Source organism: Ursus arctos, unplaced genomic scaffold, assembly GCF_023065955.2.
Source record: "Ursus arctos isolate Adak ecotype North America unplaced genomic scaffold, UrsArc2.0 scaffold_32, whole genome shotgun sequence".
In the NCBI taxonomy this organism is placed as follows: Eukaryota; Metazoa; Chordata; class Mammalia; order Carnivora; family Ursidae; genus Ursus; species Ursus arctos.
The window spans coordinates 7,057,873-7,083,443 of NW_026623008.1; the positions used below are offsets into that span (position 1 = coordinate 7,057,873).

At 45.5% G+C, this 25,571-nt stretch overlaps 1 protein-coding gene across 4 annotated transcripts in view; it reads left to right on the top strand.

Moving 5' to 3' along the window:
- UBE4B (ubiquitination factor E4B) overlaps nucleotides 1-25,571 on the top strand; it is a 119,461-nt gene that overhangs the window by 20,063 nt on the left and 73,827 nt on the right. For all 4 annotated transcript variants that reach the window (XM_026519876.4, XM_026519875.3, XM_057305134.1 and 1 more), the window contains exon 2: nucleotides 18,843-19,029. In XM_026519876.4, the coding sequence (XP_026375661.2) occupies nucleotides 18,843-19,029 (187 nt within the window). The remainder of the gene's footprint in view (nucleotides 1-18,842; nucleotides 19,030-25,571) is intronic.

The window sequence follows — 25,571 nt, forward strand, 5'->3', positions numbered from 1 at the left end:
TGTCTCTCTCTCTCTCTTTTTTTTTTAACTGTGTATATTTTATTTATTCTGATGTTCTTACTCCTGTATCTCTGCTCTTCCTGAAGCCCCCCCTCCCTGAGCATGACAAGCTCTCTCTCTTAAGACTCAGCTGCCTTGTCACCTTCGCCTGGAACCTTTCCCCCAACACGTCACATTCCTGCAGGCCCCCACTCTGGTTTGGCTTCACTTCTGCTCTTAGCATATTGCATTAGAGCAATCTGCTTTTGTGTCTGTTTCCCCCGCTAGATTGACAGCACAGAATAAGTCACATTCATTTTTGATTTCCAAAGCTCATTTATTTCTGTCTGAAACATTGGGACTTTGTCAAAGTTTGTGGAATCAATGAATAAATCATTTGAATCATATCGTATGCAGTTTTATATATTGCATTTTAACTTAACATCGCATTATAAGCATTTCCTTGCATCCTTACAAATTAAAACACCATTTTTAATGGTTACAGGTTTTTCCATCATTAGGTATACTGATTAAAAGTTTTTCCCCAGGGGCGCCTGGGTGGCACAGCGGTTAGGCTCCTGCCTTCGGCTCAGGGCGTGATCCTGGCGTTATGGGATCGAGCCCCACATCAGGCTCCTCCACTATGAGCCTGCTTCTTCCTCTCCCACTCCCCCTGCTTGTGTTCCCTCTCTCGCTGGCTGTCTCTATCTCTGTCAAATAAATAAATAAAATCTTTAAAAAAAAAAAAGTTTTTCCCCAAATGTAGGAAATTCAGGTAGTGTCAATTTTTTTTTTCTTTTTCCTTTTTCTTTTTTTTTTTAAAGAATTTATTCGGGACACCTGGGTATCTCTGTCGGTTAAGCGTCTCCCTTTGGCTCAGATCATGATCCCAGGGTCCTGGATCAAGCACCACATCGGGCTCCCTGCTCAGCAGCCAGTTGACTTCTCCGTCTCCCTCTGCCCCTGCTCCTGCTCCCTCGCACACACGCTGTCTCTCGTGTGCGCTCTCTCTTTTAAATAATAAAATCTTTCCAAAGATTGAAAAACTTTAAAATTTAAAATCCTTCTAAATGAAGATTTTATTTATTTATTAGAGAGAGAGAGTGTGTGCGCAAGAGAGCCCAATGGGGGGACAGAGGGTGAGGAAGAAGCAGACTCCCTGCTGAGCAGGGAGTCCTATGTGGGGCTCAATCCCAGGACCCTGGGATCATGACCTGAGCGGAAGGCAGATGCTTAACTGATTGAACCACCCAGGTGCCCCAGTTTTTTCCTTTTTTTTTTTTTTTTTTTAAAGATTATTTGTTTATTTATTTGACAGAGATAGAGACAGCCAGCGAAAGAGGGAACACAAGCAGGGGAAGTGGGAGAGGAAGAAGCAGGCTCACAGCAGAGGAGCCTGATATGGGGCTCCATCCCAGAGCGCTGGGATCACGCCCTGAGCCGAAGGCAAACGCTTAACCGCTGTGCCACCCAGGCGCCCCAGTTTTTTCCTTTTTAATGTATTTTTAAATGTTATTTCTTTAGTTTTGAACTTTTTTTTTTAAAAAGATTTATTTATTTATTTGACAGAGATAGAGACAGCCAGCGAGAGAGGGAACACAAGCAGGGGGAGTGGGAGAGGAAGAAACAGGCTCATAGTGGAGGAGCCTGATGTGGGGCTCGATCCCAGAACGCCGGGATCACGCCCTGAGCCGAAGGCAGACGCTTTAACCGCTGTGCCACCCAGGCGCCCCTAGTTTTGAACTTTTTAAAAAAATTTTTATTTTTATTTTTTAAAATAAACTCTACTCCCAATGGAGAGCTCAAACTTACCACCCTGAGATCAAGAGTCGCTCCCTCTACCAACTAAGCCAGCTAAAAGCCCTTCTTTTTAAATATCCTATATGATTTTGTGATGAAAGTTTGTATATGAACCTCTGATTTTCTTTTTAAAGATTATTTAGTATTTGGGGGAGAGAGAGCGCACGCGTGTGAGAGCGTGCACTGTTGGGAGGGCCAGAGGGAGAGAGAATCCCAAGCAGACTCCCTGCTGAGCACGGAGCCCAACTCGGGCCTCTGTCCCATGACCCTGAGATCGTGGCCGAGCCGAAACCAAGAGTCGGTTGCTCAACTGATGGAGCCACCCCAGTGCCCCTTATTTTCTGATAATTTCCCTAAGATTTCTAGAAGCAGAATTACTGGATCAGAGGGTGTGATGATCTTTTAAGGCTGTAGCCGGACTGTTTTCTAGAAGAGGGGTAGGGCTACTACCTCAGTGTCAGGGGGGTGTAGTGTTCAGGAGGGCTAGTGTTTTTGACGTCACTGCTTTGTGACCAAGCGTCATTTCCTGAAAGTGCAGCAATGCTGGCCTGGGGCCACACATGTTGGGGGGCTCCGTCCGAGTCTCAGTTAGGATTAGGGTAAGAAATAGGCTGTGAGGAGATGTGGAGAAAAATAATTGGAAGGAGAATGTAGTGTCATGGGCTACTTTTTAATTATATTTCAGAATGACTGACTTTGATCTGTCACTTGTCTTCTTTTTCTTTTTTTTAAACCATTTACTAATCTTTTCTAATCCAGCACTTATCATGACAAATTACCATTTTTTTGGCCTTTTCTTGAAGAATGTGGGGGTTTTTTGGCATGCCAGAAATGGTAATGATGGTAACAATAATAGCTAACGTGTCCAACACTTAGGATGTGCTAAGCACTTTACGTGGGCGATAACTGACCCTGTGAAGTGAGGGTATGGTCAGTGTTCTCCTTTTATGTGTGCACAAGGAAAGCGATAGTCACTTGCCCAGGGTCACCTAGCCTTTGCGGGTGGTCAGTTGAGCCCTCCCTACCTGCCTGATGGTCGGTGTCCAGGAAACAGGGGTCTTGCTAGAGCAAAAAGGAGTCTCAAGCAGCCAGAGTTACCTAGGAAGACACGAGGTATGTGTCTTTGCCCTTCCACTGCCCTCCAGGCTGCTCTCCTGCCCTCCAGAAATATTAGAAGTGCCCACTCCCCCCATCCCCTCACTTTGCTGAAGGTACAGCCCCTCCACATTCCCTGCAGGTGACATTGTCGTCTGCTTGTCAAGGAAATCATGGTAGTCCGGCACTTGGTGCCTGTTCCTTCTACCTCCCTCCTTCATTCCCTCTGACTTCTTTCCATTTTCATTGCATAAGGCTGCTTCTTCCTAATAAAAATAGTAGCTGTGGTAGGGGTAGAGGGGAAGTATTTATGGGCTACCAACCCCTGTTCTAAGTGCTGGATTTTTCTCTCTGCTACGTAGGGCAGCGTCTTCATCGGTGTTCTGTTCTGTCCCGTCTTGCCCTGTGCCGGGCTTTCTTGGTAATCATTCAATCTTCTGCTTCCCTTCTCTACTCCTTTTGATTCAGAAGCTCTCCAGTTCATTCCGAAAAACAGCAAGATGCCACCTCTGGTCCTGCTTTCTCCTCCACCTGCCGCTTTATCCCTGTCCTCCCCTTTCACGGACCAGACCCTTACAAGAGTGGATCTCCTGACCCCCTCATTTCCAGGGCCTTCCTTCCTAGTGCTCTTTTGGGTGCTTTTCCCTTCATCACTGCATCCAGACTGCTCTTGCTAAGATTGCCAGATCCCAGGCACTTCTCAGAACATGTCCTTTTAGCTCTCTTTGGCTTTTGACCCTGGTGATCACGTCTTTTGGAAAGTGTCTTCTGGATGCCATGGGTATACAGCTTTCTTACTTTCCTGTCTCTATTGCAGACTGCTCTTTCCCGATGCACCCTCGATGATATTTCTCAGGATTCTGTTCCTAATTCTCCTTTCGTTTCCTACCTTCCAGGCGCATTTGTTGAATGAATGAATGAATGAATGTCCTGTTTGGGGGCATTCGTTTTATTTATTCTCCAAGTACTTATTTAGCACCTCCTGTGGTCCATGCTCAGTTCTGAAGTGCTTGGGAGATAGCAAAGTTCTGCCCTCTTAGTACCTATCGTTATCTGCCAGTGCGTACTGTACTGAGTACATACTGATGACCCTCAAGTCCCCTCGCCAGTCGTATCCCCTGCTTGAGGTGTGCACCCAGATCTCCAGCTTCCTCAGGATGGTGGACAGAGCCCGGCTTCTCAACTCGCGGTGCTTATACACGTGGCTCTGCTTGGGGGTGTCACTGGAAAGCCACTAAAACTCACCATGGCTCAGCGCTTTTCAAGAGTAATGTTGGGAGCACGTTTTCACAGCGGATTGAATGAAGGCTGTGCAGCCCATGCATGCCCCAACAGAGTAGCTTTTAATCTTTTTTAGAAAGGGACCTCTTTGAAAAGCTTATGAAAACTGGAGGCCCTCCTGACCCCCCATTTTGAACCTGTCCTTGGTACTCTATCTTAAATCAGGCTGCACCAGCAAAGGTGATGTGTGGGTCTCCTCACTGGGGCCACTCTAAAATTGCTTTCTCTGAGTTGTACGGTGGCATTAAACCTCTGCGGACGTTGATATGTGGCTTACGTTGTCGGTCACACGCTGTGTTGATATACGCGTGTAATGTGTGCTTATCTCACTTCTGGTTTCGTCTTATTTCGTGTATCCTTATACTTCTCTCCTAATTTCCTTATCTATTTGATTTTAAGTTAAATTAAAACTATGTCTTATGTGTTGTTAATCACTTTGAATCCTTGCTAGAACAAGGAAATGGAAACCATTTCCATCCATCCATCCATATCCACATCCATACCTGTGTTAGCTGCCTGTAGGGCATTCTGTGTGGGCGTTCTTACAGGCGCCTCACCCCAGAGTGTAGTCAGAACTCCCCTTCTCTTCTCAAAATCTCCTTCCGTAGTCTCAATTTTAGGGAATGGTACCATCCACTTAGGTCTGAAATCTAGACTCCATTCTTCCTCACATCTCACTTGCAAATCATGATCAAGTTGTGGTGACTGAACACATGAAGTATCCCTGGAACTGTCCCTTCCACAGTCCCTGTCACCCAGGCTGGCTTTGTCCCGCCCCAGTCCATTCTCCACATAGTAGGTAGAGTGATTCGTTTTAAAAGACAAATCTGTCCCGGTTATTCCTCTGCTTAAATCCTTCAAAATCTCCTCCTTGCCTTCATGAAAAAGTTCAGGGAGGATGGTGTTCAGACCTCGTCGTGAGCGTGTCTCAGCCTGCCTCTGTCTTGCCGTGGCCCTACACAGTCATCCTTAAACAACTCGGAAGTCCCTAAAACACGGCATGTTCTCGTAAAACCTCCCAGCTTTTGACAGTGCTCCTCTGTCCCTTCACCTGGCTGACGACTCCTGCCTGTCCCGAAGAAGAAACTCCGGTCAGGTGAAGTGCACGCAGAGCGTATGCATTTGTATGTTGTTCGACTTTCCAAATTACGGCCTAGGATGATTTGTTGACATTAATATATAGTCAGTGTAAGTGAATTTGAATCCGGAAAACCCACTAGTGAGAAAAGCCAGGTGACTGTGTGCACAATCAGATCACTGAGAGTGCCTCTGGGGAGTTGAAGTGGTTACACACACATACACACGGTAAGGAACAGAACAATTTATGGAGCTGAAGCACAAAATGAGATTTATTTTAAGGATGCGGGGGGGGGGTGTTCTTTCTGAACCCGAGGAGAGAAGGATGGGTGGGTCACAGGACGAGACCGGAACCCGAATCCAGATGCCGCCTTTGCCTTGGGTTTCTGCTTCATGATACTCACGCCTTGTGCACTTTGCCCATTACCTTCCGCGTCCTCGCTTAGCAGCCCCGGAGACCCCAGCTTCGTGCCTACTCCGTGCAGCCGGGCCCAGCTAGAGGAAACACAGCCATGCTAATGGATCTCATTGTTCCCTCAACTTTTTACTCGGGGAATTTTCAAATCTGCAGAAAGGCTGATTGAGTCACCTAGATGCGTCAGTTTTTGGTGTTGCCTTCTTGCCACATTCACTTTCTCTCTCTCAGGACGCATGCGTGTATACACATGTGCACACGTACACATGCGTATGCGTCCGAGCATATGTACCCGTGTGCGTGTATACACGTGTGCGTACGTGCATACACGTACCTGTTGGTTTGAAAGTGTGGAGAACCATAAAGCAGAGATGGGAAATAGCAGGTGGTAAGGGAAGGCCTTACTGGGAAGGTAGCATTTGAGCAAAGAGCCGAGGAGGGGATGCCAGGCGGTTATCCTGGGGAGCCGTGTGCGGGGGCGGGGGGGGGGGGGCAGAGGCAGCGGTACGGTAAGTGACCCCCCCCTAACATCACGTATGTGGTGAATTAAAAAAGAGACTCTACTGTGTTCTTGTTCAGATGTTCCGTTCCCCTTCCTATGAGAAGGGTCTCTTTCTCTACCCCGCTGGCTGTAGGTGTGGCCATGTGACTTGTTCTGGCCAATGAAATGTGAGCAGAAATGAGTGGGTCCCGGGGCGTCTGGGTGGCACAGTCGTTAAGCGTCTGCCTTCGGCTCAGGGCGTGATCCCGGCGTTATGGGATCGAGCCCCACATCAGGCTCCTCCACTATGAGCCTGCTTCTTCCTCTCCCACTCCCCCTGCTTGTGTTCCCTCTCTCGCTGGCTGTCTCTATCTCTGTTGAATGAATAAATAAAATCTTTAAAAAAAAAAAAAAAGAAAAAGAAAAAAAGAAATGAGTGGGTCCCTTCTGGCCAGTCCAGCCTGCGCCCTGGGGAGGCTCCTTTTTCGTCCTGGGTGTCGGAGCGAGGATGGTCTGGAGCAGAGCTGCACTTCCATCTGAATGTTTTCAGGCTTTACAGGCATAGCAGGACATAATGGTGGTTCATTTTCTTCTTCAGAAATTGTGGGAAAGGCGAAGATGGGAGAAAATAGAAGTTTATTATGTATCATTGCCTTTTTCATTTATGTATAATTTGCACTTAATAATATCCATTGTAATGTAAATATGCCCAAATGGAATTATTGTGTGTGTCCTTTTGCAACCTGCTTTTCCAACTTAATTTTAAAAAGTACTGTCGTAAAACACAGATAAAAATAATTCTCTGTGGGGCGCCTGGCTGGCTCAGTCGGTGGAACTTGCAACTCTTGATCTCAGATATTCAAACGTGAGTTTGAGCCTCATGTTGGGTGTGGAGATTGCTTAAAAATAAAATCTTTAAAAAATAAAATCCTCCTTTTAAGAGCAGGAGATCTTGAAGTAAATAGAAAACACATTGGGGGTGCCTGGGTGGCTCCATTGGTTGAATGTGTGCCTTCAGCTCAGGTATGATCCCGGGGTCCTGGGATCCAGCCCCATGTCGGGCTCCTTGCTCAGGGTGGAGCCTGTTTCACCCGCTCTACCTGCTTGTGCTCTCTCTCTCTCTCTCTAATAAGTAAAATCTTTTTTTTTTTTTTTTAAGATTTTTATTTATTTATTTGACAGAGAGAGACAGCCAGTGAGAGAGGGAATACAAGCAGGGGGAGTGGGAGAGGAAGAAGCAGGCTCCCAGCGGAGGAGCCCGATGTGTGGGACTCGATCCTGGAACGCCAGGATCACGCCCTGAGCCGAAGGCAGCCGCCTAATGACTGCGCTACCCAGGCGCCCCTCTAATAAGTAAAATCTTAAGAAAAAAAAAAAAGAAAACACGTTTTCTTTTAAAGATACAGCATTATTGAGCTCCCTGTGTATCACACGTGTAGGTATGCGCGTGTGTACGTCTGCATCTGTAACCTCCCCGTGAAGCGATAACAGAGACCCCAGACTGAGTTTGGGTCTGAGTTGCCTCCTTTGTGTCTTTTCTACTCTCATTACATCTTGTGTAGACCTTCTCATGCTGTATCTTAATTGTTGGTTTTTGTCCATGTCTTTCCCCCGTGGATCTGGAAATTCTTGAGAGTGGGGATTACGTCTCGGGTGTTGTCTTTTTTTTTTTTTTTTTTTTAAGATTTTATTTATTTATTTGACAGAGAGACAGCGAGAGAGGGAACACAAGCAGGGAGAGTGGGAGAGGGAGTAGCAGGCCTCCCCCTGAGCAGGGAGCCTGATGTGGGGCTCGATCCCAGGACCCTGGAATCATGACGTGAGCCGAAGGCAGACGTTTAATCACTGAGTCAGGTGCCCCTTGGGTGTTGTCTTATCTTGAGTGCCTGCTACAGTGACTTCAGTGCATTTAATAAACCAATAAAGGACTGAATCTGGGAGGGGGGGCAAGATTATGTTGATAAAGTGTCATTTTTGTTTGTTTTATGTATTGGTAATCTACTTGGGACCAGAAAATAGAAATGTTCTTTATTTCATTGTATGCATTCATCAAAGAGGGAGCCTACTGATACTCCAGCGTTGATAGAATTGAATACAGTAGCTGAAATACTAACATTAATATATAAACTCATTAATTCATAACTGATATGAACAAGTACTGTGTCCTCAGGGGAGTGAGGCCGTCTCTGTGTGCAAGTCAACGTCAGCCGGGATTTTCTGCTGTAGAGACCAGCGGGTTGGGTTAATACAGGGCACTCCAGAGTTAGACTGTCTGGGTTCCGTCTCCTCTTTCATTTTCTAGCCGTGTCACCTTGAGCAGTCACCTAGCCTCTCTGAGTTCAGTTTCCTCATCTGTAAAACGGAAAGATAAATGTACTGATCTCTTTGGGTTATTAACCAGGTTTATAAACTGTAAAGTGCTTAGAATAGCCTCTGGCACATGGCTTAAGGGCTAGGTAAGAGTTAATCATATTATTAAAAATTCTTGTTTTTGTCTCAGAGCTGCCAGCACCCTTCTGGAAGTAGTTGTCAGCGAATAACCCAGAAAACTTTATTATCTGAGTGCTCAGTTAGCTTCCGTTTTTGCAGGACAGGAGGTGATGGGATTGTATTGAGAAGTAAGGAGACATTTACTTGTGTTCATTTGAAATCTTTGAAGGAGAATTGAAGTCATTTCTTGCCGTAATGTTAAGATTGAAGCAAAAATATTTTTGTAGGGGCACCTGGCTGGGTCAGTCAATGGAGCATGGGACCCTTAATCTCAGGGTCCTGAATTCAAGATCCACATTAGGTATGGAGCCTACTTAAAACAAAAGAAAGGATTTTTCTATATTTTTGGCCTCATGTATATAGATAGAGCGACAGTAGCAGATTGAATTTAATATATTTTTTCACATGAGGAAGGGATTTAGATGACAAGAGTCTTGGAGCTTTTGAATGAGGATTAATTTAAAATAGTGAATTTTTAAAAGTCAACTGGTGAATTTTTTGGTCACTGAGGTGTGATGTTCAGATTTGAATGCATTTACTTTGAGATACAAAACCAGCAATAATCAGAATAAGTAGTATCTCCAGGACACCATTCCGAAGAGTAAATATTCAAATGTGTTTATGTTGGAATTTAATTTTTTTTGAGTATTGAAAAATGCTTTTGTAGAATGCCTATTTACTAAATTTAAAACAATGTTTTTGGATTTACTGCTTCTCACCCCCCCCCCCAAAAAAAAAAACCCCGCTAAAAATAAGAGGAACAGTTTGGCCCATCCTGTCAGAGCCTCTGCCCCGCGCCAGCGCAGAGGCCCTTCTGTTTTGAACAGTAGCTGTTTTGAATCTATTTTTAGTTGACCAGGAACGTGAGAGTAGGAAATGCATCAGGATAGAACCATTCAGGTGAAAGCCCTATTTTAATGTCACTTGTGAAATGAGAACTCAAATAGTCAAGACCAGAAAAACTCTAGAAATGCGATTTCATGTCTGTATGTTTGGATTTGAATTGTAGTTCAGGACATAAGTTGAGGAATTGTAAGTTCTTTTTTTGTGCTTTTGGTATTTTCTCTTTGTGACATCTGGGAAAACCGAATTCTTTCAAAAAGGACTTGTTTAACTTAAGAGAGGTTATACCAATCTTATGTGCTTAGAGTTAAAGAGGCAGAGTAAGCAAAGAGAAAAAAGTTTAATAATATTTTTGATGTGTCGAGCTATTTTTAGTTTGTGTCTCATGTTGTGATGTTCTGTTTGTGATCAAGTGAGGTCACATCTCTTAATAGTCAAATTAATTAGATAAGCCCTTATACCTTCAGTTGCTCAAAGCCATCTCCTGGGAGTCTCCTGTCTAGATATTCCCTGGGTCCTCGGTCTGCTAAACCAGTTCATGGCCACCCTGTCATAGAAAGTGGTCAGTCCCCTGAAGGGCACTGTCCTCCATCGAGTGCTGTGCAGGCGGCCCAGAGCACTGGCCCTTTTGTGGCTCCTTCTCCTCTTCCCAGTAGGTCTTTAAGATGGGGGTGGATGAGGACAGGTTTTATCAGTCATCTCCTACCAGTTCGTGTCATGCACGGACCTGCCTGTGTCCCTTACTGCACTCCTCTGTCTTCGTTAATAGTCCATAGTATATTTCACAAAGTCCTGATTCTTTCTTCTTTCTTTCTTTTCCCTTTCTTTCTTCTTTCTTTCTTTCTTTCTTTCTTTCTTTCTTTCTTTCTTTCTCCCTCGCTCTCTCTCTCTCTCTCTTTTTCTTTCTGACCTGTGTTTGTGGAGTGTTGGGGGTAGGGATTGGGGACACCAGCACAGTGGAAATCTTTCTTAGAAAACTTCCTTCCTTCAAGCCCTCGTTGCAGTGAGTCAGGACATTTATTCTATGTTTGTTTCACCCAGAAGAACATTTAAATTTAACATCTCAGGCTGAACTTGGCACCAGATTTTAAAGTGGCTTTATATTTTTTTCAGTGTGCGTGCTTTTCAAAATAATGATAATATTAATTTGGCAACTATTTAGAGAGCACCTTCCATGTGCCAGGTACTCTTCTAGGCAGCGGTGAGGCGTCAGAGGAAAACCGAGAGAAGTCCTTGCATTAAGACACCCGGAGTCGGGGAATGGTGAGTAAGCAGTACATACACATTGCATATGTAGGAGGTCAGATACGAGCCATGGAGAAAAATGAAGTAGAAAACAGGGCATGGATGGTGGTTTTCGCACAACTCTGTGGGGGCTACAGCTTTCACCTCCGCTGTACAGATGTGGAAACTGAAGGACAGAGAGGGTTAAGTGACTTATCTTGATCCTACCAAGGTAGTAAGTAGTAAAAGTTGAACTTGAATTTGAAATCAAGCATGGGATCCTAAGTTAGCTGCCATGAAGGTAATGAACCTCGACTTCAAGCACATCTCCCCAAATGCTGGTTTCTGTGAAAATTTAAGTCTCCCTTCATCAGGCCTTCTGTTGTATTGGTGTGTATAGATAAACACATTTTAAAGATTTTATTTATTTTAGAGAGAGACAGCAGGAGGAGGAGCAGAGGGGAAGGGAGAGGGAGGGGGAAAGAATCCCAAGCATATTCTGCGCTGAGTGCGGAGTCTGACGCGGCGTTCAATCAATCCCACGACCCTGAGATCATGACCCTGAGATCATGACCTGAGTTGAAACCAAGAATCAGACACTGAACTGACCAAGCCACCAAGGCGCCCCTAGATAAAAACATTTTAAAGATTAAAGTACTAGTTTAATTTCAGTATCAGATATATAAGATATTTTAATTACTATTTATTTAATTAGGTTTTATGCTAAATGAAAAAAAATTTATAGAACCCACACAAAGAATGTAGCATTTGTAGGCCTTGAAGAACAAATAGGATTAATTTTTTATTTTTTTATTTTTAATTTTTTTTATTTTTTTATTTTTTTAAAGATTTTATTTATTTATTTGACAGAGATAGAGACAGCCAGCGAGAGAGGGAACACAAGCAGGGGGAGTGGGAGAGGAAGAAGCAGGCTCATAGTGGAGGAGCCTGACGTGGGGCTTGATCCCGTAACGCCGGGATCACGCCCTGAGCTGAAGGCAGACGCTTAACCGCTGTGCCACCCAGGCGCCCCAGGATTAATTTTTTAAAAATTATATCATGTTTGAGGCGCCTGGGTGGCTCAGATGGTTGGACATCTGCCTTCAGCTCAGGTCATGATCTCAAGTTCCTGGGATCAAGCTCCACATCGGGTTCCCAGCTCGTCAGGGGGTCTGCTTCTCCCTCTCCCTCTGCCCTCCCCCTGCTTGTGCTCTCTTTTGTCTCTCTCTCAAATGAATAAATGAAAAAAAAATTTTTTTAAATTATATCATGTTTGAGGGTCACCTCGGTGGCTGAGTCGGTTAAGCCTCTGCCTTCGGCTCAGGTCATGATCTCAGGGTCCTGGGATTGAGCCCCACATCAGGCTCCCTGCTTAGCGGGGATCCTGCTTCTCCCTGTCCCTCTGCCCCGCCTCCCTGCTCATGCTCTCTTTCTCGCTCTCCCTCAAGTAGATAAATAAAATCTTTATTTTTATTATTTATCTATTTATTTTTAAAGATTTTATTTATCTACTTGAGGGAGAGTGAGAGAGAAAGGGAGAGCACAGAGAGAGAAGCAGACTCCCCGCTGAGCAGAGAGCCCGATGTGGGGCTCGATCTCAGCATGACCTGAGCCGAATGCAGATGCTTAACCGACTGAGCCACCCAAGTGCCCCAATAAATAAAATCTGTTAAAAAAATAAAATTATATCGTGTTCGAAACATAGAAAAGACTGCATTTGACATTTAAATTATGACAAGATGAATACCCATGAACCCACTACCCACATTGAAAGCGTGCAGCCCAGTGAATTTTCACACAGTGGACATACCTGTGAAACTAGTGTCAGTTAAAAAACAAGACCACCACCGGCCCCCTCAAAGCGTGCTCACGCCTCTTTTTTCTTGCTTGTGAACTTGATACAAATGGAATCATGCAGTGTGCGCTTTTTCGCATCTCGCTGCTTCTGCTCAGTACTGTTGTGCGAGTCACCCGGGCTGGTGCGTAGGACACCAGCTCCTTCATCTGGTGGCTCCCCGGACTCCAGCGTAGGACAATACCACTGTTCACTTAGCCTCACCTGTAGTTTTTAGAGTACTTTAACATATACGGCCCCGTTTCATTGTGATGGCTACCTGGGAAAGCCGTTCAGGGCTGAGTTAGGGGAAGAGTGAAGTGTGTTACCCAAGATGCCCGCAAGCGTGGCCAGTCTGTGGCGGCACCAGAACGCAGGTTTCCTGACGGATCCTGGGTTCATGTCACTCTGCTGCAACCACATTTCCTGTCGCGTTGTGCATGTGACACCACGAGGGTCTGCAGCCCATCTGTCTTCAGACACTTTCATCTTTCCTTCTCTTCCTCCTCACGGTGAACTCACTCCCCTCCCCTCCCCCACTTACGCTTTTTTGGTTTTTTCTTTTTTTTTTTTTACAGTGATAAGTCTCAGAAATCAGTACTTCCAGTCTCCCATTCTTTGTGGGACCTGCTCCAGTCAAGCTTTCAAGCCCCTTCATTCCATCAAAATTGGTCATGATGAGGCCCTCAGTTCCCACCTCATTGCCAAGTCCAACGGGCAACTCTCCGTCTTCACGTTGCTCAGCCTGTCCACAGGGTGATGTTAATCGCCGTTGAAAGTCTCTCACTGGTTTCTAGGAAGCCAGCGTCCGTTCTCCCAGCGAACCCAGAGGCCTCCCAACACCGTTCTCAGTCTCCTTTATTGGTGTCGCCTCCCCTCCCCCACTCCAGTTGTTGGTGTCGTAGGGCTTCATCCTCAGACCCCTGAATCACTGTCTGCGCACACTGCCTAGGTGACCTCATCTCTCTCAGGCTCTCCGTGCTGTCTGGAAGCTAACAGCTCTCCAAGGGCCACCCTAGCCTGCCCTCTGTCCTGCGTGTCAGATCATATGTTTTCATTTTAATTGCTACTTATTTAATTACTATTTTATTTATTTATTTTTAAAAGACTGCGTTTATTTGAGAGCGAGAGAGAAAGAGAGTACAAGCCGGGGAGGGGCAGAGGCAGAGGGAGAAGCAGACTCCCCTCTGAGCAGAGGCTCGATCCCAGGACCCTGGGATCATGACCTGAACTGAAGGCACACGCTTCACTGACTGAGCCACCCAGGCGCCCCCAAATTACTATCTTATGCTCAATTAAAAAATCATGGAATTCACATGAAGACAACTCCAGCTGCATGTTTAATAATCATGTGTCTAAAACAACTTTTATCTCCTCTGTCCCTCCATCTTCTTTGTCTCAGGAAACTGATTCAGTAAGTTGCTCGGGCCCAAGGTGCTGGCGTCAGCCTTTTTACCTGCTTTCATTCTGTCCTTCTTACACCCAGTCCATCAGCAAATCCTGTGAGCTTGTGCTCTACCATCAGAGTATATCCCAGGTGACCACTCACCACGATCTTCACGGCCACCCACCCGAGCGCGGGTCGTCAGCATCCTCCTACGTAGCCTCTCTGCCTATTCCCTTTCTCCATAGCAGCCAAGATAATAATTTAAAAATATGAGTTGAGTTATGTCACTTTTCTGGTCAAAACCCCCTGGCGGCTTCCCAGTGTTTTCACCACGGCCTACAAGACCCCTTCATGCATCTGATCTCATCATCTGCTGTTTCTCTCTTGCTCATTTTGCTCTAGCCACACAAGGCTTGCTGACCTTGAGCATGAGCCAAGCACCCTCCCGCCATACTTCCCAGAGACCCACCTGGTTTCCTTCCTCTCTTCCTTCGTGTTTGCAGACGCCCCCTTTTCCAGAGAGGCCTTTCCATCCACCTTATATAAAAATCGAAGCACCCTCTCCCCAGCCTGCCCTGCTCTCCCTCCCTCCCCTACTTTATTTCTCTCTCATGGTGCTCATGACCACCTGGCATTCTTTTTGTCCATTTGGCTGTTGTTCTTTTGGCCTCCACTGGAATCTGTGTACCACGAGAGCAGGAACTATTCAGTTTACTTTCCCGTACTTGATGCGAATTTGTTGATTGAGTGGATATCTGAAGAGGAGTTAATGTCAGAAGTCTGAAACTCTATCTAGGCTTTGACTATTCAGTTAAACATTCTTCTGTGTGGCTTCAGTCTTCACCTGTCTTGATTCCATGTATTACTTTTTCCCGTTGTTCAGTATGTACGGAGCTGTTACGTGCCTGGCACTACACTCAGTGCTGGAGATACCAGTGAAAACAGCAGAGATGTGGTTTTCTCATGGAGCTTGCGTTCTACTAGGGAAACAGTAAGCAAGACAGTAAGAAATAGATAATGTGATTATAGGGGTGCCTGGGTGGCTCAGTTGGTTAAGCATCCGACTCTTGGTTTCAGCTCAGGTCATGATCTCGGGGTCGTGGGATCAAGCCCCACGTGGGGCTCTGTCCTCGGCGTGGAGTCTTCTTGTCCCTCTCCCTCTGCCCCCCCCCCGCTCGTGGGTGCATGCGCGTACACGCTCTCTCTCTGAAATGAATAAATAGATCTTTAAAAAAATCAAAAGAAATAGATAATGTAATTACAGACCATGCAGAGTGCTTGAAACGTGATTGGAGGGCTGCAGTATCAATGAGTGTGGAGGGAAGGATCGTGCTGGATAAAGTGATCAGGGAAGTCCTCCAGGAGGAGGTGACATTTTAGCTGAGAATGGAAGGAAGAGAAAGAATCAGCCATGCCGAGAATTAGAAAAATTGCTTCTAGGCTTAAGGAATTGCAAGTGGCTGAAGGTAAGCTAGAGTTTAGGGTACTCTAGAGCTTAGGGTACTCTAGGAAGTGTCAGAGGGCCAGCGTGGCTGCCGCCTAATGTGGTGTTCCATGGGCTTGGAGAGACAGCCGGTGGCTCCATAGGACACGGTGAGGACTTGGTTTTTATTCTAAGTGCAGTGGGAAGCTATTGAATGGTTTGAGCAGGGGAGGGTGGTTTGTGTTTTTAAAGAATTACTGTGATCGCTGCGTGGAGAATAGATTGTAGGGGAAAGTAGGATAACATGCTTTCTTATCACTTCGGATTTTATTCTATACTTAGATTTTGAAAATCGCCCCAGCCCTTGGCAACCGCTCTCCTACTTTCTGTCTCTATGAATTTGACTACTCTGGAGACCTTACGTAAGTGGAATAGTGCAGTGTCTGTCTTTCTGGGACTGGCTGATCTCACTTAGCCTCATGTCCTCTAGGTTCATCCGTGTTGCAGCACGTGTCAGAACATCCTTTTTAAGGCTGAATACTGTTCCATTGTGCGTGTGTGCCACATTTTGTTTATGCATTTATCCGCTGATGGTCACGTGGGTTGCTCTAATAATGCTGTTGTGAACATGGGTGAACAGCTCGCTGTTTGTATCCCTGCTTTCAGTTCTCTTGGGTATTTCCTAGGAGTGGAATTACTGGATCCTGTGGTAATTCTTTTTAATTTTTTGAAGAACCACCCACCTGTTTACAATGGTGGCTGTACCATTTGACATTCCTACCACTGGTTCACAAGGGCTTCAGTTTCTCCACGTCCTCATGAACACTTGTTATTTTCGATGGCAGCCATCTTAAGAGGTAGGAGGTGTTATCTCATCGTGGTTTGATTTGCATTTCAGAAACCTAAAACTTTGAAAGTGTTAGAAGAAAGGAATGTGGAGCCTTTGCTTTTACCAGGCTAGAGTGGACACAGATAGATTCATTGGGACCTTTGGCAGAGGGCCTGGTGAGAGAGGGTGCTGGCCTGGATAGGGTCGTGGCCGAGGAGCTGAGGGGAGAGGGTAGACCCAGGTCGAAGGAGCAGAGCTTGGTGGTAAACCGGATGTTTGAGGAGGTGAGGGGAAGTGAGGAAGCAGTGAACACAAATCCTGGGTCTCTGGCTTGAATAATTGGATCAGGAATTTCTGGTCCACATTCCCTACCCTCCACCCCAGGTAAGTGTTCATGAGAGAAACACTTCAATAATTTCTTTCAGTGAGGTTTTTCATCTCAGTCCCAGTTCTCCCTTGGATGATTTGTGGTGACCTTCACCATTCTGTGTTCAGCGCAGGACAGGGAGCACTGAGCACCTGTTACGGAGCAGGTGCGGGCCTTGGCAGTAGGGAGATAAGGGTGAGTAAGAGAGAGCGGCCTGGTTCTCAGAGTTTGGTCTCAGGACTCCTTTACACTCTTATGAAATGGTGACGATCTCAAAGAGCTTTTGTTTGCGTGGGTCCTATTCGTTGATAATTTACTGTAGTAGAAATAAAAAGTGAGAAACCTAAAAAAAATAATAAAAACATTGTATGTTAATATAAATAATGTATCTTTAATGAAAAAAACTACATTTTCCAAAACAAACACATTTGGTGAGAAAAGTGACATTATCTTCACTTCTGCGAGTCTTTTTCTTTTTCCTACAAGTCATTTAAATGTCTGATTTACTAGAATACAGCTGAATTCTCATATTAAATTCTGTATTTAAGTTGTTGCAACATGACATGTCACATAGTCTCTGGAAAGCTCCATATGGACACTTGAGAATGACAGCGAAAGAGGCAGATGTCTTAGTGATATTGTAAAAGTAGCTTTGGCCTCAGCATACCCTCTGCAGGGGCCTTGGAGATCCCCAGAGATCCCAGACAATTGGATTAGTCCTGAGGGCATAGGCTCTGGAGCCAGATTGCCTGGGCTCACATTCTAGCTCTGCCACTTACTGATCAGGCAAGGATGTAACCTCTGTGCCTCAGTTTGCTCATATATAAAATGGGCATAAGTACCCACAAAGGCTCATTATAAGGACTAAGTGAGTATGGATTTACAAGGTGCTGAGACCATTGCTAGAAGACAAAGTGCTGCGTCGGTATTAATTTAATTTTAATTTATTTTTATTTTTTATTTTTTTAATTTGTAATCTCTGCCCCAGAATTTGGGGCTTGAACTTAAAACTCCCGAGAATCAGGAGTCACGTGCCCAATCAACTGAGCCAGCTGGGCACCACTCACTGTTTATTTTTAATAATTAAGACCTGATCTTTCCTTTGAGGGATTTAATTCTAGTGAAGGAGATCGATGAACAACCAGACAACATCAGGATTTTGTGTAAGTTCGTTGATAGATGTATTTGCAGCAGGGGCATAGGAGTGGGCTTCTCAGCTTCGGGGTCAAGAATCAGGATGTCCTTGGTTGTCTCGAATGATAAAAGGAGCGGATTTTCTGCAGTGTTGGAATGACAGATTCTTAGCTCAGATGAGGTCCATCCCAGTTAGCATTTGTCACAGGTTAGCTTTTTCATCGTCCTTATTTGTAACGGAATGAGTGAAGCAGCCTCGTTGGTTTGCTTCTTTGCTGCCTGTGTCGAGCCAGAAGCCTTATCACAGTAGTTCGTGTCCTCACTGCCTGGGACAGCAGGTGGTCGGTGAGAGTTTACCGCCTGTTTATAATTTAATGATTATCCAATGTGAGGGAGACATTTCTGTGATCCACTGGGATTTTGTGGTAGATATTTGTAATCACTGGATAACTCTGGGGTGTTATTATAAGGGAGAAGTGGCAGATTATATTAAGTAAGAAAATTAAGTAAGAAAAATTGAATTGCTTTGCTCCTGAAAGTGATGGCAAAATTTGTGTCTTAGTGTAACGTTTGTTACTTTTGAAACTTTTGCTTTAGTAAATTAAATTGAGTATTTATTTAAAATCTCACCTATTTAGGGGTGCCTGGGTGGCTCAGTCGGTTGAGTATCTGACTCTTGATTTCTGCTCAGGTCATGATCTCAAGGGTTGTGAGATCGAGCCCCACGCTGGGCTCTGCGTTGGTGTGGAGCCTGTTGGAATTCTCTCTCTCCCTCTCCCTCTGCCCTTTCCCCCACCCCCTCTCTCTCTTAAAAAAACAAAAACAAAACAAATCAACTCACCTATTTAAAATAACCAAGTTACGTAGTTTCATTAAAATGACAAGCTTCGGTGTGTTTAAAAGTGTGGCATGTCGTGGCATGTGCATGCTATCTATTAAGGAAGTGTGATAAACAGGATTGTAAGGCAATAAGATGCAGGTTTTAAAAAGTGAGGTGGTAGTTTGTGAAAGTACTGCTATGCCAAGTTATTACTTGTCTTGAATGAGTCCTTTTTCTCAAGGCGTATTCAGTTGTTCAGCTCCAGCGTGATTTTCGATGCTTACTGACATCGTGAACGTTGTTCTTGGGCAGAATTGTGTTTCTGCGGTTGAGTTACAGAATGTCTTTTCTCCCTTCTTGTAGATCCGACGGAGGCGCCTTGCACGACTTGCTGGTGGACAGACCTCCCAGCCGACCACCCCGCTCACCTCGCCGCAGAGGGAGAACCCTCTGGGGCCTCCTATAGCAGCGTCAGCCCCAGGCCCCTCCCAGAGCCTTGGGCTCAATGTCCACAACATGACCCCAGCTACCTCCCCGATAGGTGCATCAGGTAAGCCTTCCCTTCAGACGCTTATCGTTTCGGTCGTAGCTTTCCAGGAGGCTTCCGGTTGTGACATTTTCACGACAGGGTGAAATGAATTGGACAGCAACTTTCTAACGTTCTGCAAGCAAAAAAACAAAACAAAAAAAATCCTGCAAGCAGTAGTTTAAAAGATTAAGATCATTATATTGTGTTTTGTTCATCTCTATTCATTTTGACGGCGATCTGTTAAAACTAATTGTTTTCCTTTTCCATAACTTTCATCCTTTGTTTCGAACAGGGTCACGTCTTAATTACTCTGATGGCAAAGCGATTAAGACTTCATTTGGCTCAGCTGATTTTATGAGTTTGGTTGGTGCTTTTCTTTTATGATAAAATCATCTGAAAATGCAAGATTGAAATAATGGTCGAAATAAGCCTCTAATTATGGATTTCCTTATCTTCATTTTACACTGTCTTGTAACTCTTTCTCTGAATTTTCAGGGTATAAAAGTTTGCCTGATGGGATGTTTTCTAGCTATCTCATTGACAATTATTTAACTAATGTGCAAATTTCTTTCTTTATAATTAACGGGCTCACAGTTGATATGCACGACTGTCTTTGTTGGGAAACAGTGATATTGACACATATTGTATATTTGAAAATATCTGTCTTTTATCAAGTGAACTTTTCTATTGAACATAAGAATTATTACCATTATAATAAGTATTATAATTAGGATTCTAATTTGACAAAGCAGGTGCATTCAGACCTGCATTCGTCATCATGTCATTGAATAATTTAATACGATTGTTGGTTCTGCAGTCATGTAATGCACTCCCTTAGTTGCCTTCCACGTAATCTGTCTTTCTGAACTAGGTAACTCCTCAGTTAAGAGTATTTGCAGAGTTTTACCATAGCTCTTGTTAGGCATCGTTGTGGACTCTTCCCCATGTAAATATAACTGCTTATACACCCTTCTGTTGATTATAAAAGTGAGAGATGCTTAGGCCGCACCATCAGTTAGTAATAAACAGTGCCTTTGCCTGAAGTGTCTCCTCTGTACACCTTTGAGAAGCCATGATGGTCTTCTGGTAGGGGAAAGGCTTGGGACTCCAGTTGGGTTTTTACCCTTTCCTTAGAGACAGTGCTACCAACAATGCTGTGTGTCCCACCATGACCAGGTCCCACCTGGAATGCTGGAGATTGTTGGGGGAGAGCTAGTGGGATGGGGAGGGGTCTAAGATCTCTTCGCATCAGCGGTGGGCTGGCAGGAGACCGGAGCTCCGCATGCTTCTGGTCGTAGCACCTGGTCATGGCACCGTGCCTCTTTGGGACCACAAGGAATCATCACGGCATGTGCCCTGTCCTGCTTATGTCACCCACTGAGTCTCCCTAACCCTAACCCTTACCTCTCAGTCTCTAATCTCTGTAAGGCTTGTTCTATACACCTCTCTCCCCCCACCCTGAGTTCTGAAATGCTCACGGTCAGTCCCTGGCAGAATCCTTCTCTGTGGACAGCCCTTCCTCTGGGGCTCCCACTGAATTCACACTCTTCCTCTGGTGCTTTCTCATTTCTTCTAGAGCACTCTTCCTCCTCCCTAAGAACACATCGATTTGATGAACCTTGTGTCGTCAGACTGTAGTCCCCACTCCTGCCCTTGTCGCAGCTGTCCCCTGAGCCTGCTCCCCCTGCCTCGTTTGGTCCACTGTCTCCCCAGCACAGCCCGTGTCATGATTCATGGTGATTTCAGTAGCCACGTGGATGACCTTCCAGGACTCTGCCCTTTCACTTTTTTGAGCTGCTTTCCCTTAGTGACCTTGTCTTCCATCCAGCATCAGCCACTCATGGCTGTGGTCATGCTCTAGACCTTTCCATCTCAGTGACTTTCTGACCACCACCTTCAGCTTTTTGGCTCACCCCCTCTGTGCCACTGTCTTCACTACTCACTCCCCTGGGGTCCCCACTTCCCTCCTTGTCCCATTTAAATTCCATAGTCATTCATTGTCACTCCTTTCTCTTGTCTCCCTCTCACTTTGTCTTATTTTCTTGTTAAACCGTGCTCCTGGTTGGTTTGTTTCATAAAGAGCTTATTTATTTATTTATTTATAAGATTTATTTATTTATTTTAGAGGGGGAGAGAGCAGGTGCGCACATAGGCAGAGGGAGAGCAGAGGCAGGGAGAGAGAGAATCCCAAGTGGATTCCTCGCTGGGTGTGGAGCCCGATGAAGGTCTCCATCTCACGACCCTGAGACCATGACTGAGCCAAAATTAAGAGTTGGACGCTTAACTGAGCCACCCAAGCGGCCCTAAAGATTTTATTTTCAAGTAAGCTCTACACCCAATGTGGGGCTTGAACTCACAACCCTGAGATCAAGAGTTCCATGCTCTACTGACTGAGCCAGCCAGGCACCCCAGTCGGTGCTCCTGGTTTCAGATCCCATTTCCTGGCTCCTTTCTGTCTCCTGCAGTGGAACAAGACTAGAGAAGAACTCAGAACCATGCTATCTGTCTCATTTCAGATTTGTGGTCACACACTCTTTTCCTTTTCACTCCCCGACTCCACAGGTCTGTCTCAGACCTCCTCCTTCAGTCGGCAGCACCTCGTTCTCTGTGCGGCTCTGGCCTGATGGCCTGCCTTCCTATTGCATGGAGAAAACAGACACCAGCGAAAGGGAATCTCCGTAAGCTGCCCATCATCGCATCCTCCTACCTGCCTGTACGCGTGGCCGGTTCTTGTTAAGCTTGAACCTCCACCCCTTACTGAATTCTGTCCGCAGATCCCACCTCCTCTGTCCTATTCAGAGCCACTGCCCCAGCACTTCCCATCTTCCCTGCTTCGTCAGGTTTTCTATCTCAAGTGGAAAACTTTTATTTTTTTTAACAGTCATTATACGTGCTGTTCCTTCTCCCATCGTGGGAATACATAAAAAGGAACTCTCTCGATCTCATTTCCCCTGCCAGCTTCCACCCCACCGGCTCTGCATCACAACAAAACTTCCGGAGTGACTTGCCTATGCTCTGTCTCCTTCGTCTGTCCTCGCACCCACTGCTGATTCGAATCCAGCTGAGTGAGGCCTCCTGCGGTCTGCTCTGAGTCACTGTCTCAGCCTCAGTTGATGGGGCTTTGGCCCTCTTCTTGAAGCACTTTTGGCTTCCAGAGCTCTGCACTCTCGTGGCTTTCATCCTGTCTCTGTTTCTTCTTGCTGCTCTGTATGGTTCTTTTTCATTTTTCTGACCTGTAAATGTCAGGGGTCTAGGGCTCAATATTTAACCTGTTGTCCTCTCCATCTGTGTCGGTTCTCTTACTGATTTTATCTGGTTTTCCAGGTTTAATTATTATCTCTAAGCTGCTGGCCCCTAGGTTGATTTCCCCAGCCCAGAACTGTTCCTTGAACCTCAGACTCCTACATCGTCTAAGAAGCATCTCACAGTTTACACGTCCAAGATTGAGCTCCTGGTATTTCCTCACATCTCGTCTTCTCCTAGAATCCCATCTCAACAAATGGCAGCTGATTTCTTTCTAGTTGCTTAAGCCTAAAACATCACCTCTTCTTTTTTCCTCCTAGTCTAGATCAGGGGTCAGTAAACTTTCTGTAAAGGACCAGGTAGTAAATATTTTTGGTTTTGCAGGCTATGTAATCTCCGTCACAGCTATTTGTTTCAGCCCCTGTAGCACAAAAGCGACCACAGGCAATGCATGATGAGCGTGGCTGTGCTTCAGTAAAACTTTATTTACAAAAACAAATAGTGGGCCAGAAGCGGGGTCCAAGGCACCAGCATGTCTTGCCTGGATTATCGGAGTGGCCTCCTAACTGCTGTCTCCATGCCTACCCTCGCTTCACTTGAGTCTCTTAGGGTAGCCCGGACTGGGTCGCACTAAAGCACAAGTACAATCTCGTGTAACCGCAGGGTTATTGTTCACAGCAAGCTCGTGACGCTGCCATCACAAACTCCTGGAAGACTTGGGCAGCTCTAGATGGCTAGTTCTGGCCCGTGCACTCTACGCTCTGCAGTCCTGATTATGTTTCTCACATAATCACCAAATCACCATTATTCATAATCACGGTTAGGCAGATATTATTAGCTGTGTGCCTGGCAGGTCTGATAAACAACTTTTCACCAATTTATTAAATAAACAAGTTTAAACAAAACAGAAAATAAGCACCTTGTAAGGTGGGCCACGTCAGTCTTCTGTTGGCTCCCTCCATTGGCTCCCCGCCTCATCAAGAATGAAAGTCACAGTCCTCACCTTGACCTGGGGCTGTGTGTGACCTGGCCCTGTTTTGGCTCTGACCTCCTTTCCCACTGCGCTCCTTCTCCTTGCTGCCTCTCCTCCAGCCATACTGGCTTCCTTGCTCTTTCTGGGACATTCCAGCCATGACCCCTGTTGGGGACCTTCCTATTTGCTGTCTCTGCCTGGAATGCTGGGGCCCTAAAAATCCACGTAGCTTTTTCATTCAGCTCTTCAGATGTTTCTGCAAGGGTCCCCTTCTTTGGCCACACCGTGTGAAGGTGCTATCTCTCTCTGACGTGGATGCTGCTTCTTTGAGCTCTGTCGCCAGCTGACGTAGCCCATACGTGACTTGTAGATCCCATTTTCTCAGCTTCCCCTACTAAAGCGTGAGCCACAGGGCAGGGGCTTGGGTCCATTTTACCGGCTGCTGTATCCCAGTGCCTTTAACCGTGCCGGGCGCGTTAACTCTGTTCGTCTAGAGAATTGATAAGTGACTCACAAGAGAAAATGGCCAAAACAACATGGCATGTATGACTTAAAAGAAAATCTCAAGAGGATGTGGTAGCTTTCCATTAAAAAAATGCGAAGAGTTGCCGTGAGGAAGCTGAAGGTGAGTGCTTGTTTTCTGTGGTCCTTGATGGTAGATGGAAGGCTCATAGGTAGATATATTGTCCGCTGGATATGAAGGAGAGGCTCCTGTTCCAGAATCAAGAAGTGCTTTCTGACAGACACAAATCCTGGGTGGACGGGCACCCGTGGGGAGGAGTTCCTCATCCAGGAGTGACATGGCGGTCACTTGGCAGCCTCCTTAGTTGAGATGCTTTCTGCTACAGGTCACTAGAGCAAGGGTGGGGAGGCTGCAGTGAGTCCTGCTACTTGCTTCTCCCATCGGTGGTCCCAGCTTCTTGCAATGCCCCCTTTCCTAGGGCTGCCATAGCAAAGTATCGCACACCTGATGGCTTGGAACGACAGGGTATTCTCTCCAATTCTGAAGGGTGGAAGTTGAAAGTCAAGGTGTCGGCGGGGCTGTGCTTCCTCAGAAGGCTCCAATGAAGACCCCTGGCCTCTTCCAGCTTCTCTTGGTTGCTGGCCATCCTTGGCGTTTCTCAGCTTGTGGCCACACCACTCCAATGTCCTCTGTCTTTTCATGGCCATCCCTCTGTGTGTATCTGTGTTCAAGTTTCCCTGTTCTTACAAGGACACCAATTATTGGATTAGGGACCACTCTAAGCAGCATGACCTCATCTTAACTTCATGACGTCTGCAAAGACCCTGCTTCCAGTGGAAATATCATTTATGGACTTTTTTTTTTTTTTAATCACCCCCCCCCCTTAGAACATAAGGTTAGAACAGGGACCTCGTCAGTGCTGTTCATTCCCTTATCCCCAGAACCATCCCCAGAACCACTCCCCAGTACCATGCTGGCACATGGTAGGTACTCTGTCGGTGTCACTAGTTAAATAACTGAATGAATGAAAAAATATTTTTTGTTGGGAATGTTAGATGCAAAATAAGACTCCAGTTCTATTGATCGATTGATTTTATTTTTAAGTAATCTCTACACCCAATGTGGGGCTCGAATTTAAAACCCTGAGATCAAGAGTTGCACGCTCCGTTGACTGAGCCAGACTGGCGCCCCTTGAGTTCTAGAGAACATTACTCTTTCACCATGACTAGCTGCAGCTGTCTCTTTGCTTTTCCTGGCACTCTGAAGAAGAATTTTTAAAATCCCTAAGCCTATTTTTTTCTAGAGTTTTACCAAAAAGTTATTATAGAATATTCTGGACATACGTGATAGATAACATCCATGAGACAGCACCGCCTGTGAACCCCTGGGGGAATCTCTGGCTCTCTGCACCTCTCTTCCACACCAGCAGGCCATTGCTATCCTGAATTTTGCATTTATCTTCCTCAGATATTTCTTAATTTTTTTTTTTTGCTTCATTGTTAATATGACATTGCTTTTGCCTGTCTGAAAACTTTAAAAGTATGGGTAATATTTTTCCTACAGCTGATTGCCTCTTTTTTACAGTCATCATTGATTATGTTGCTTTTACGTTTCAGTTCAGCCTGTTGATTTAGGGCCTACGGCAGGCCAGACCCAGTGCTAGGTCACGGGAATGCGAAGACGAGTGAGGCTCAGTTTCTTTCTTGGAAGAGCTTACCATCCAGTATGGGAGAAGGTGTTCTTTCATTTCCTTTTAAGAACCTATGCTTAATAAATTCCTGGGAGGACGAACTGGTTTTCTTAGTTCCTTCCCCCGTCTTTAGATCGGGTCGTGATTGCCCAGCCTTCAGAGATTCTTAACCCCCTTGGACGATTTTTATTTTA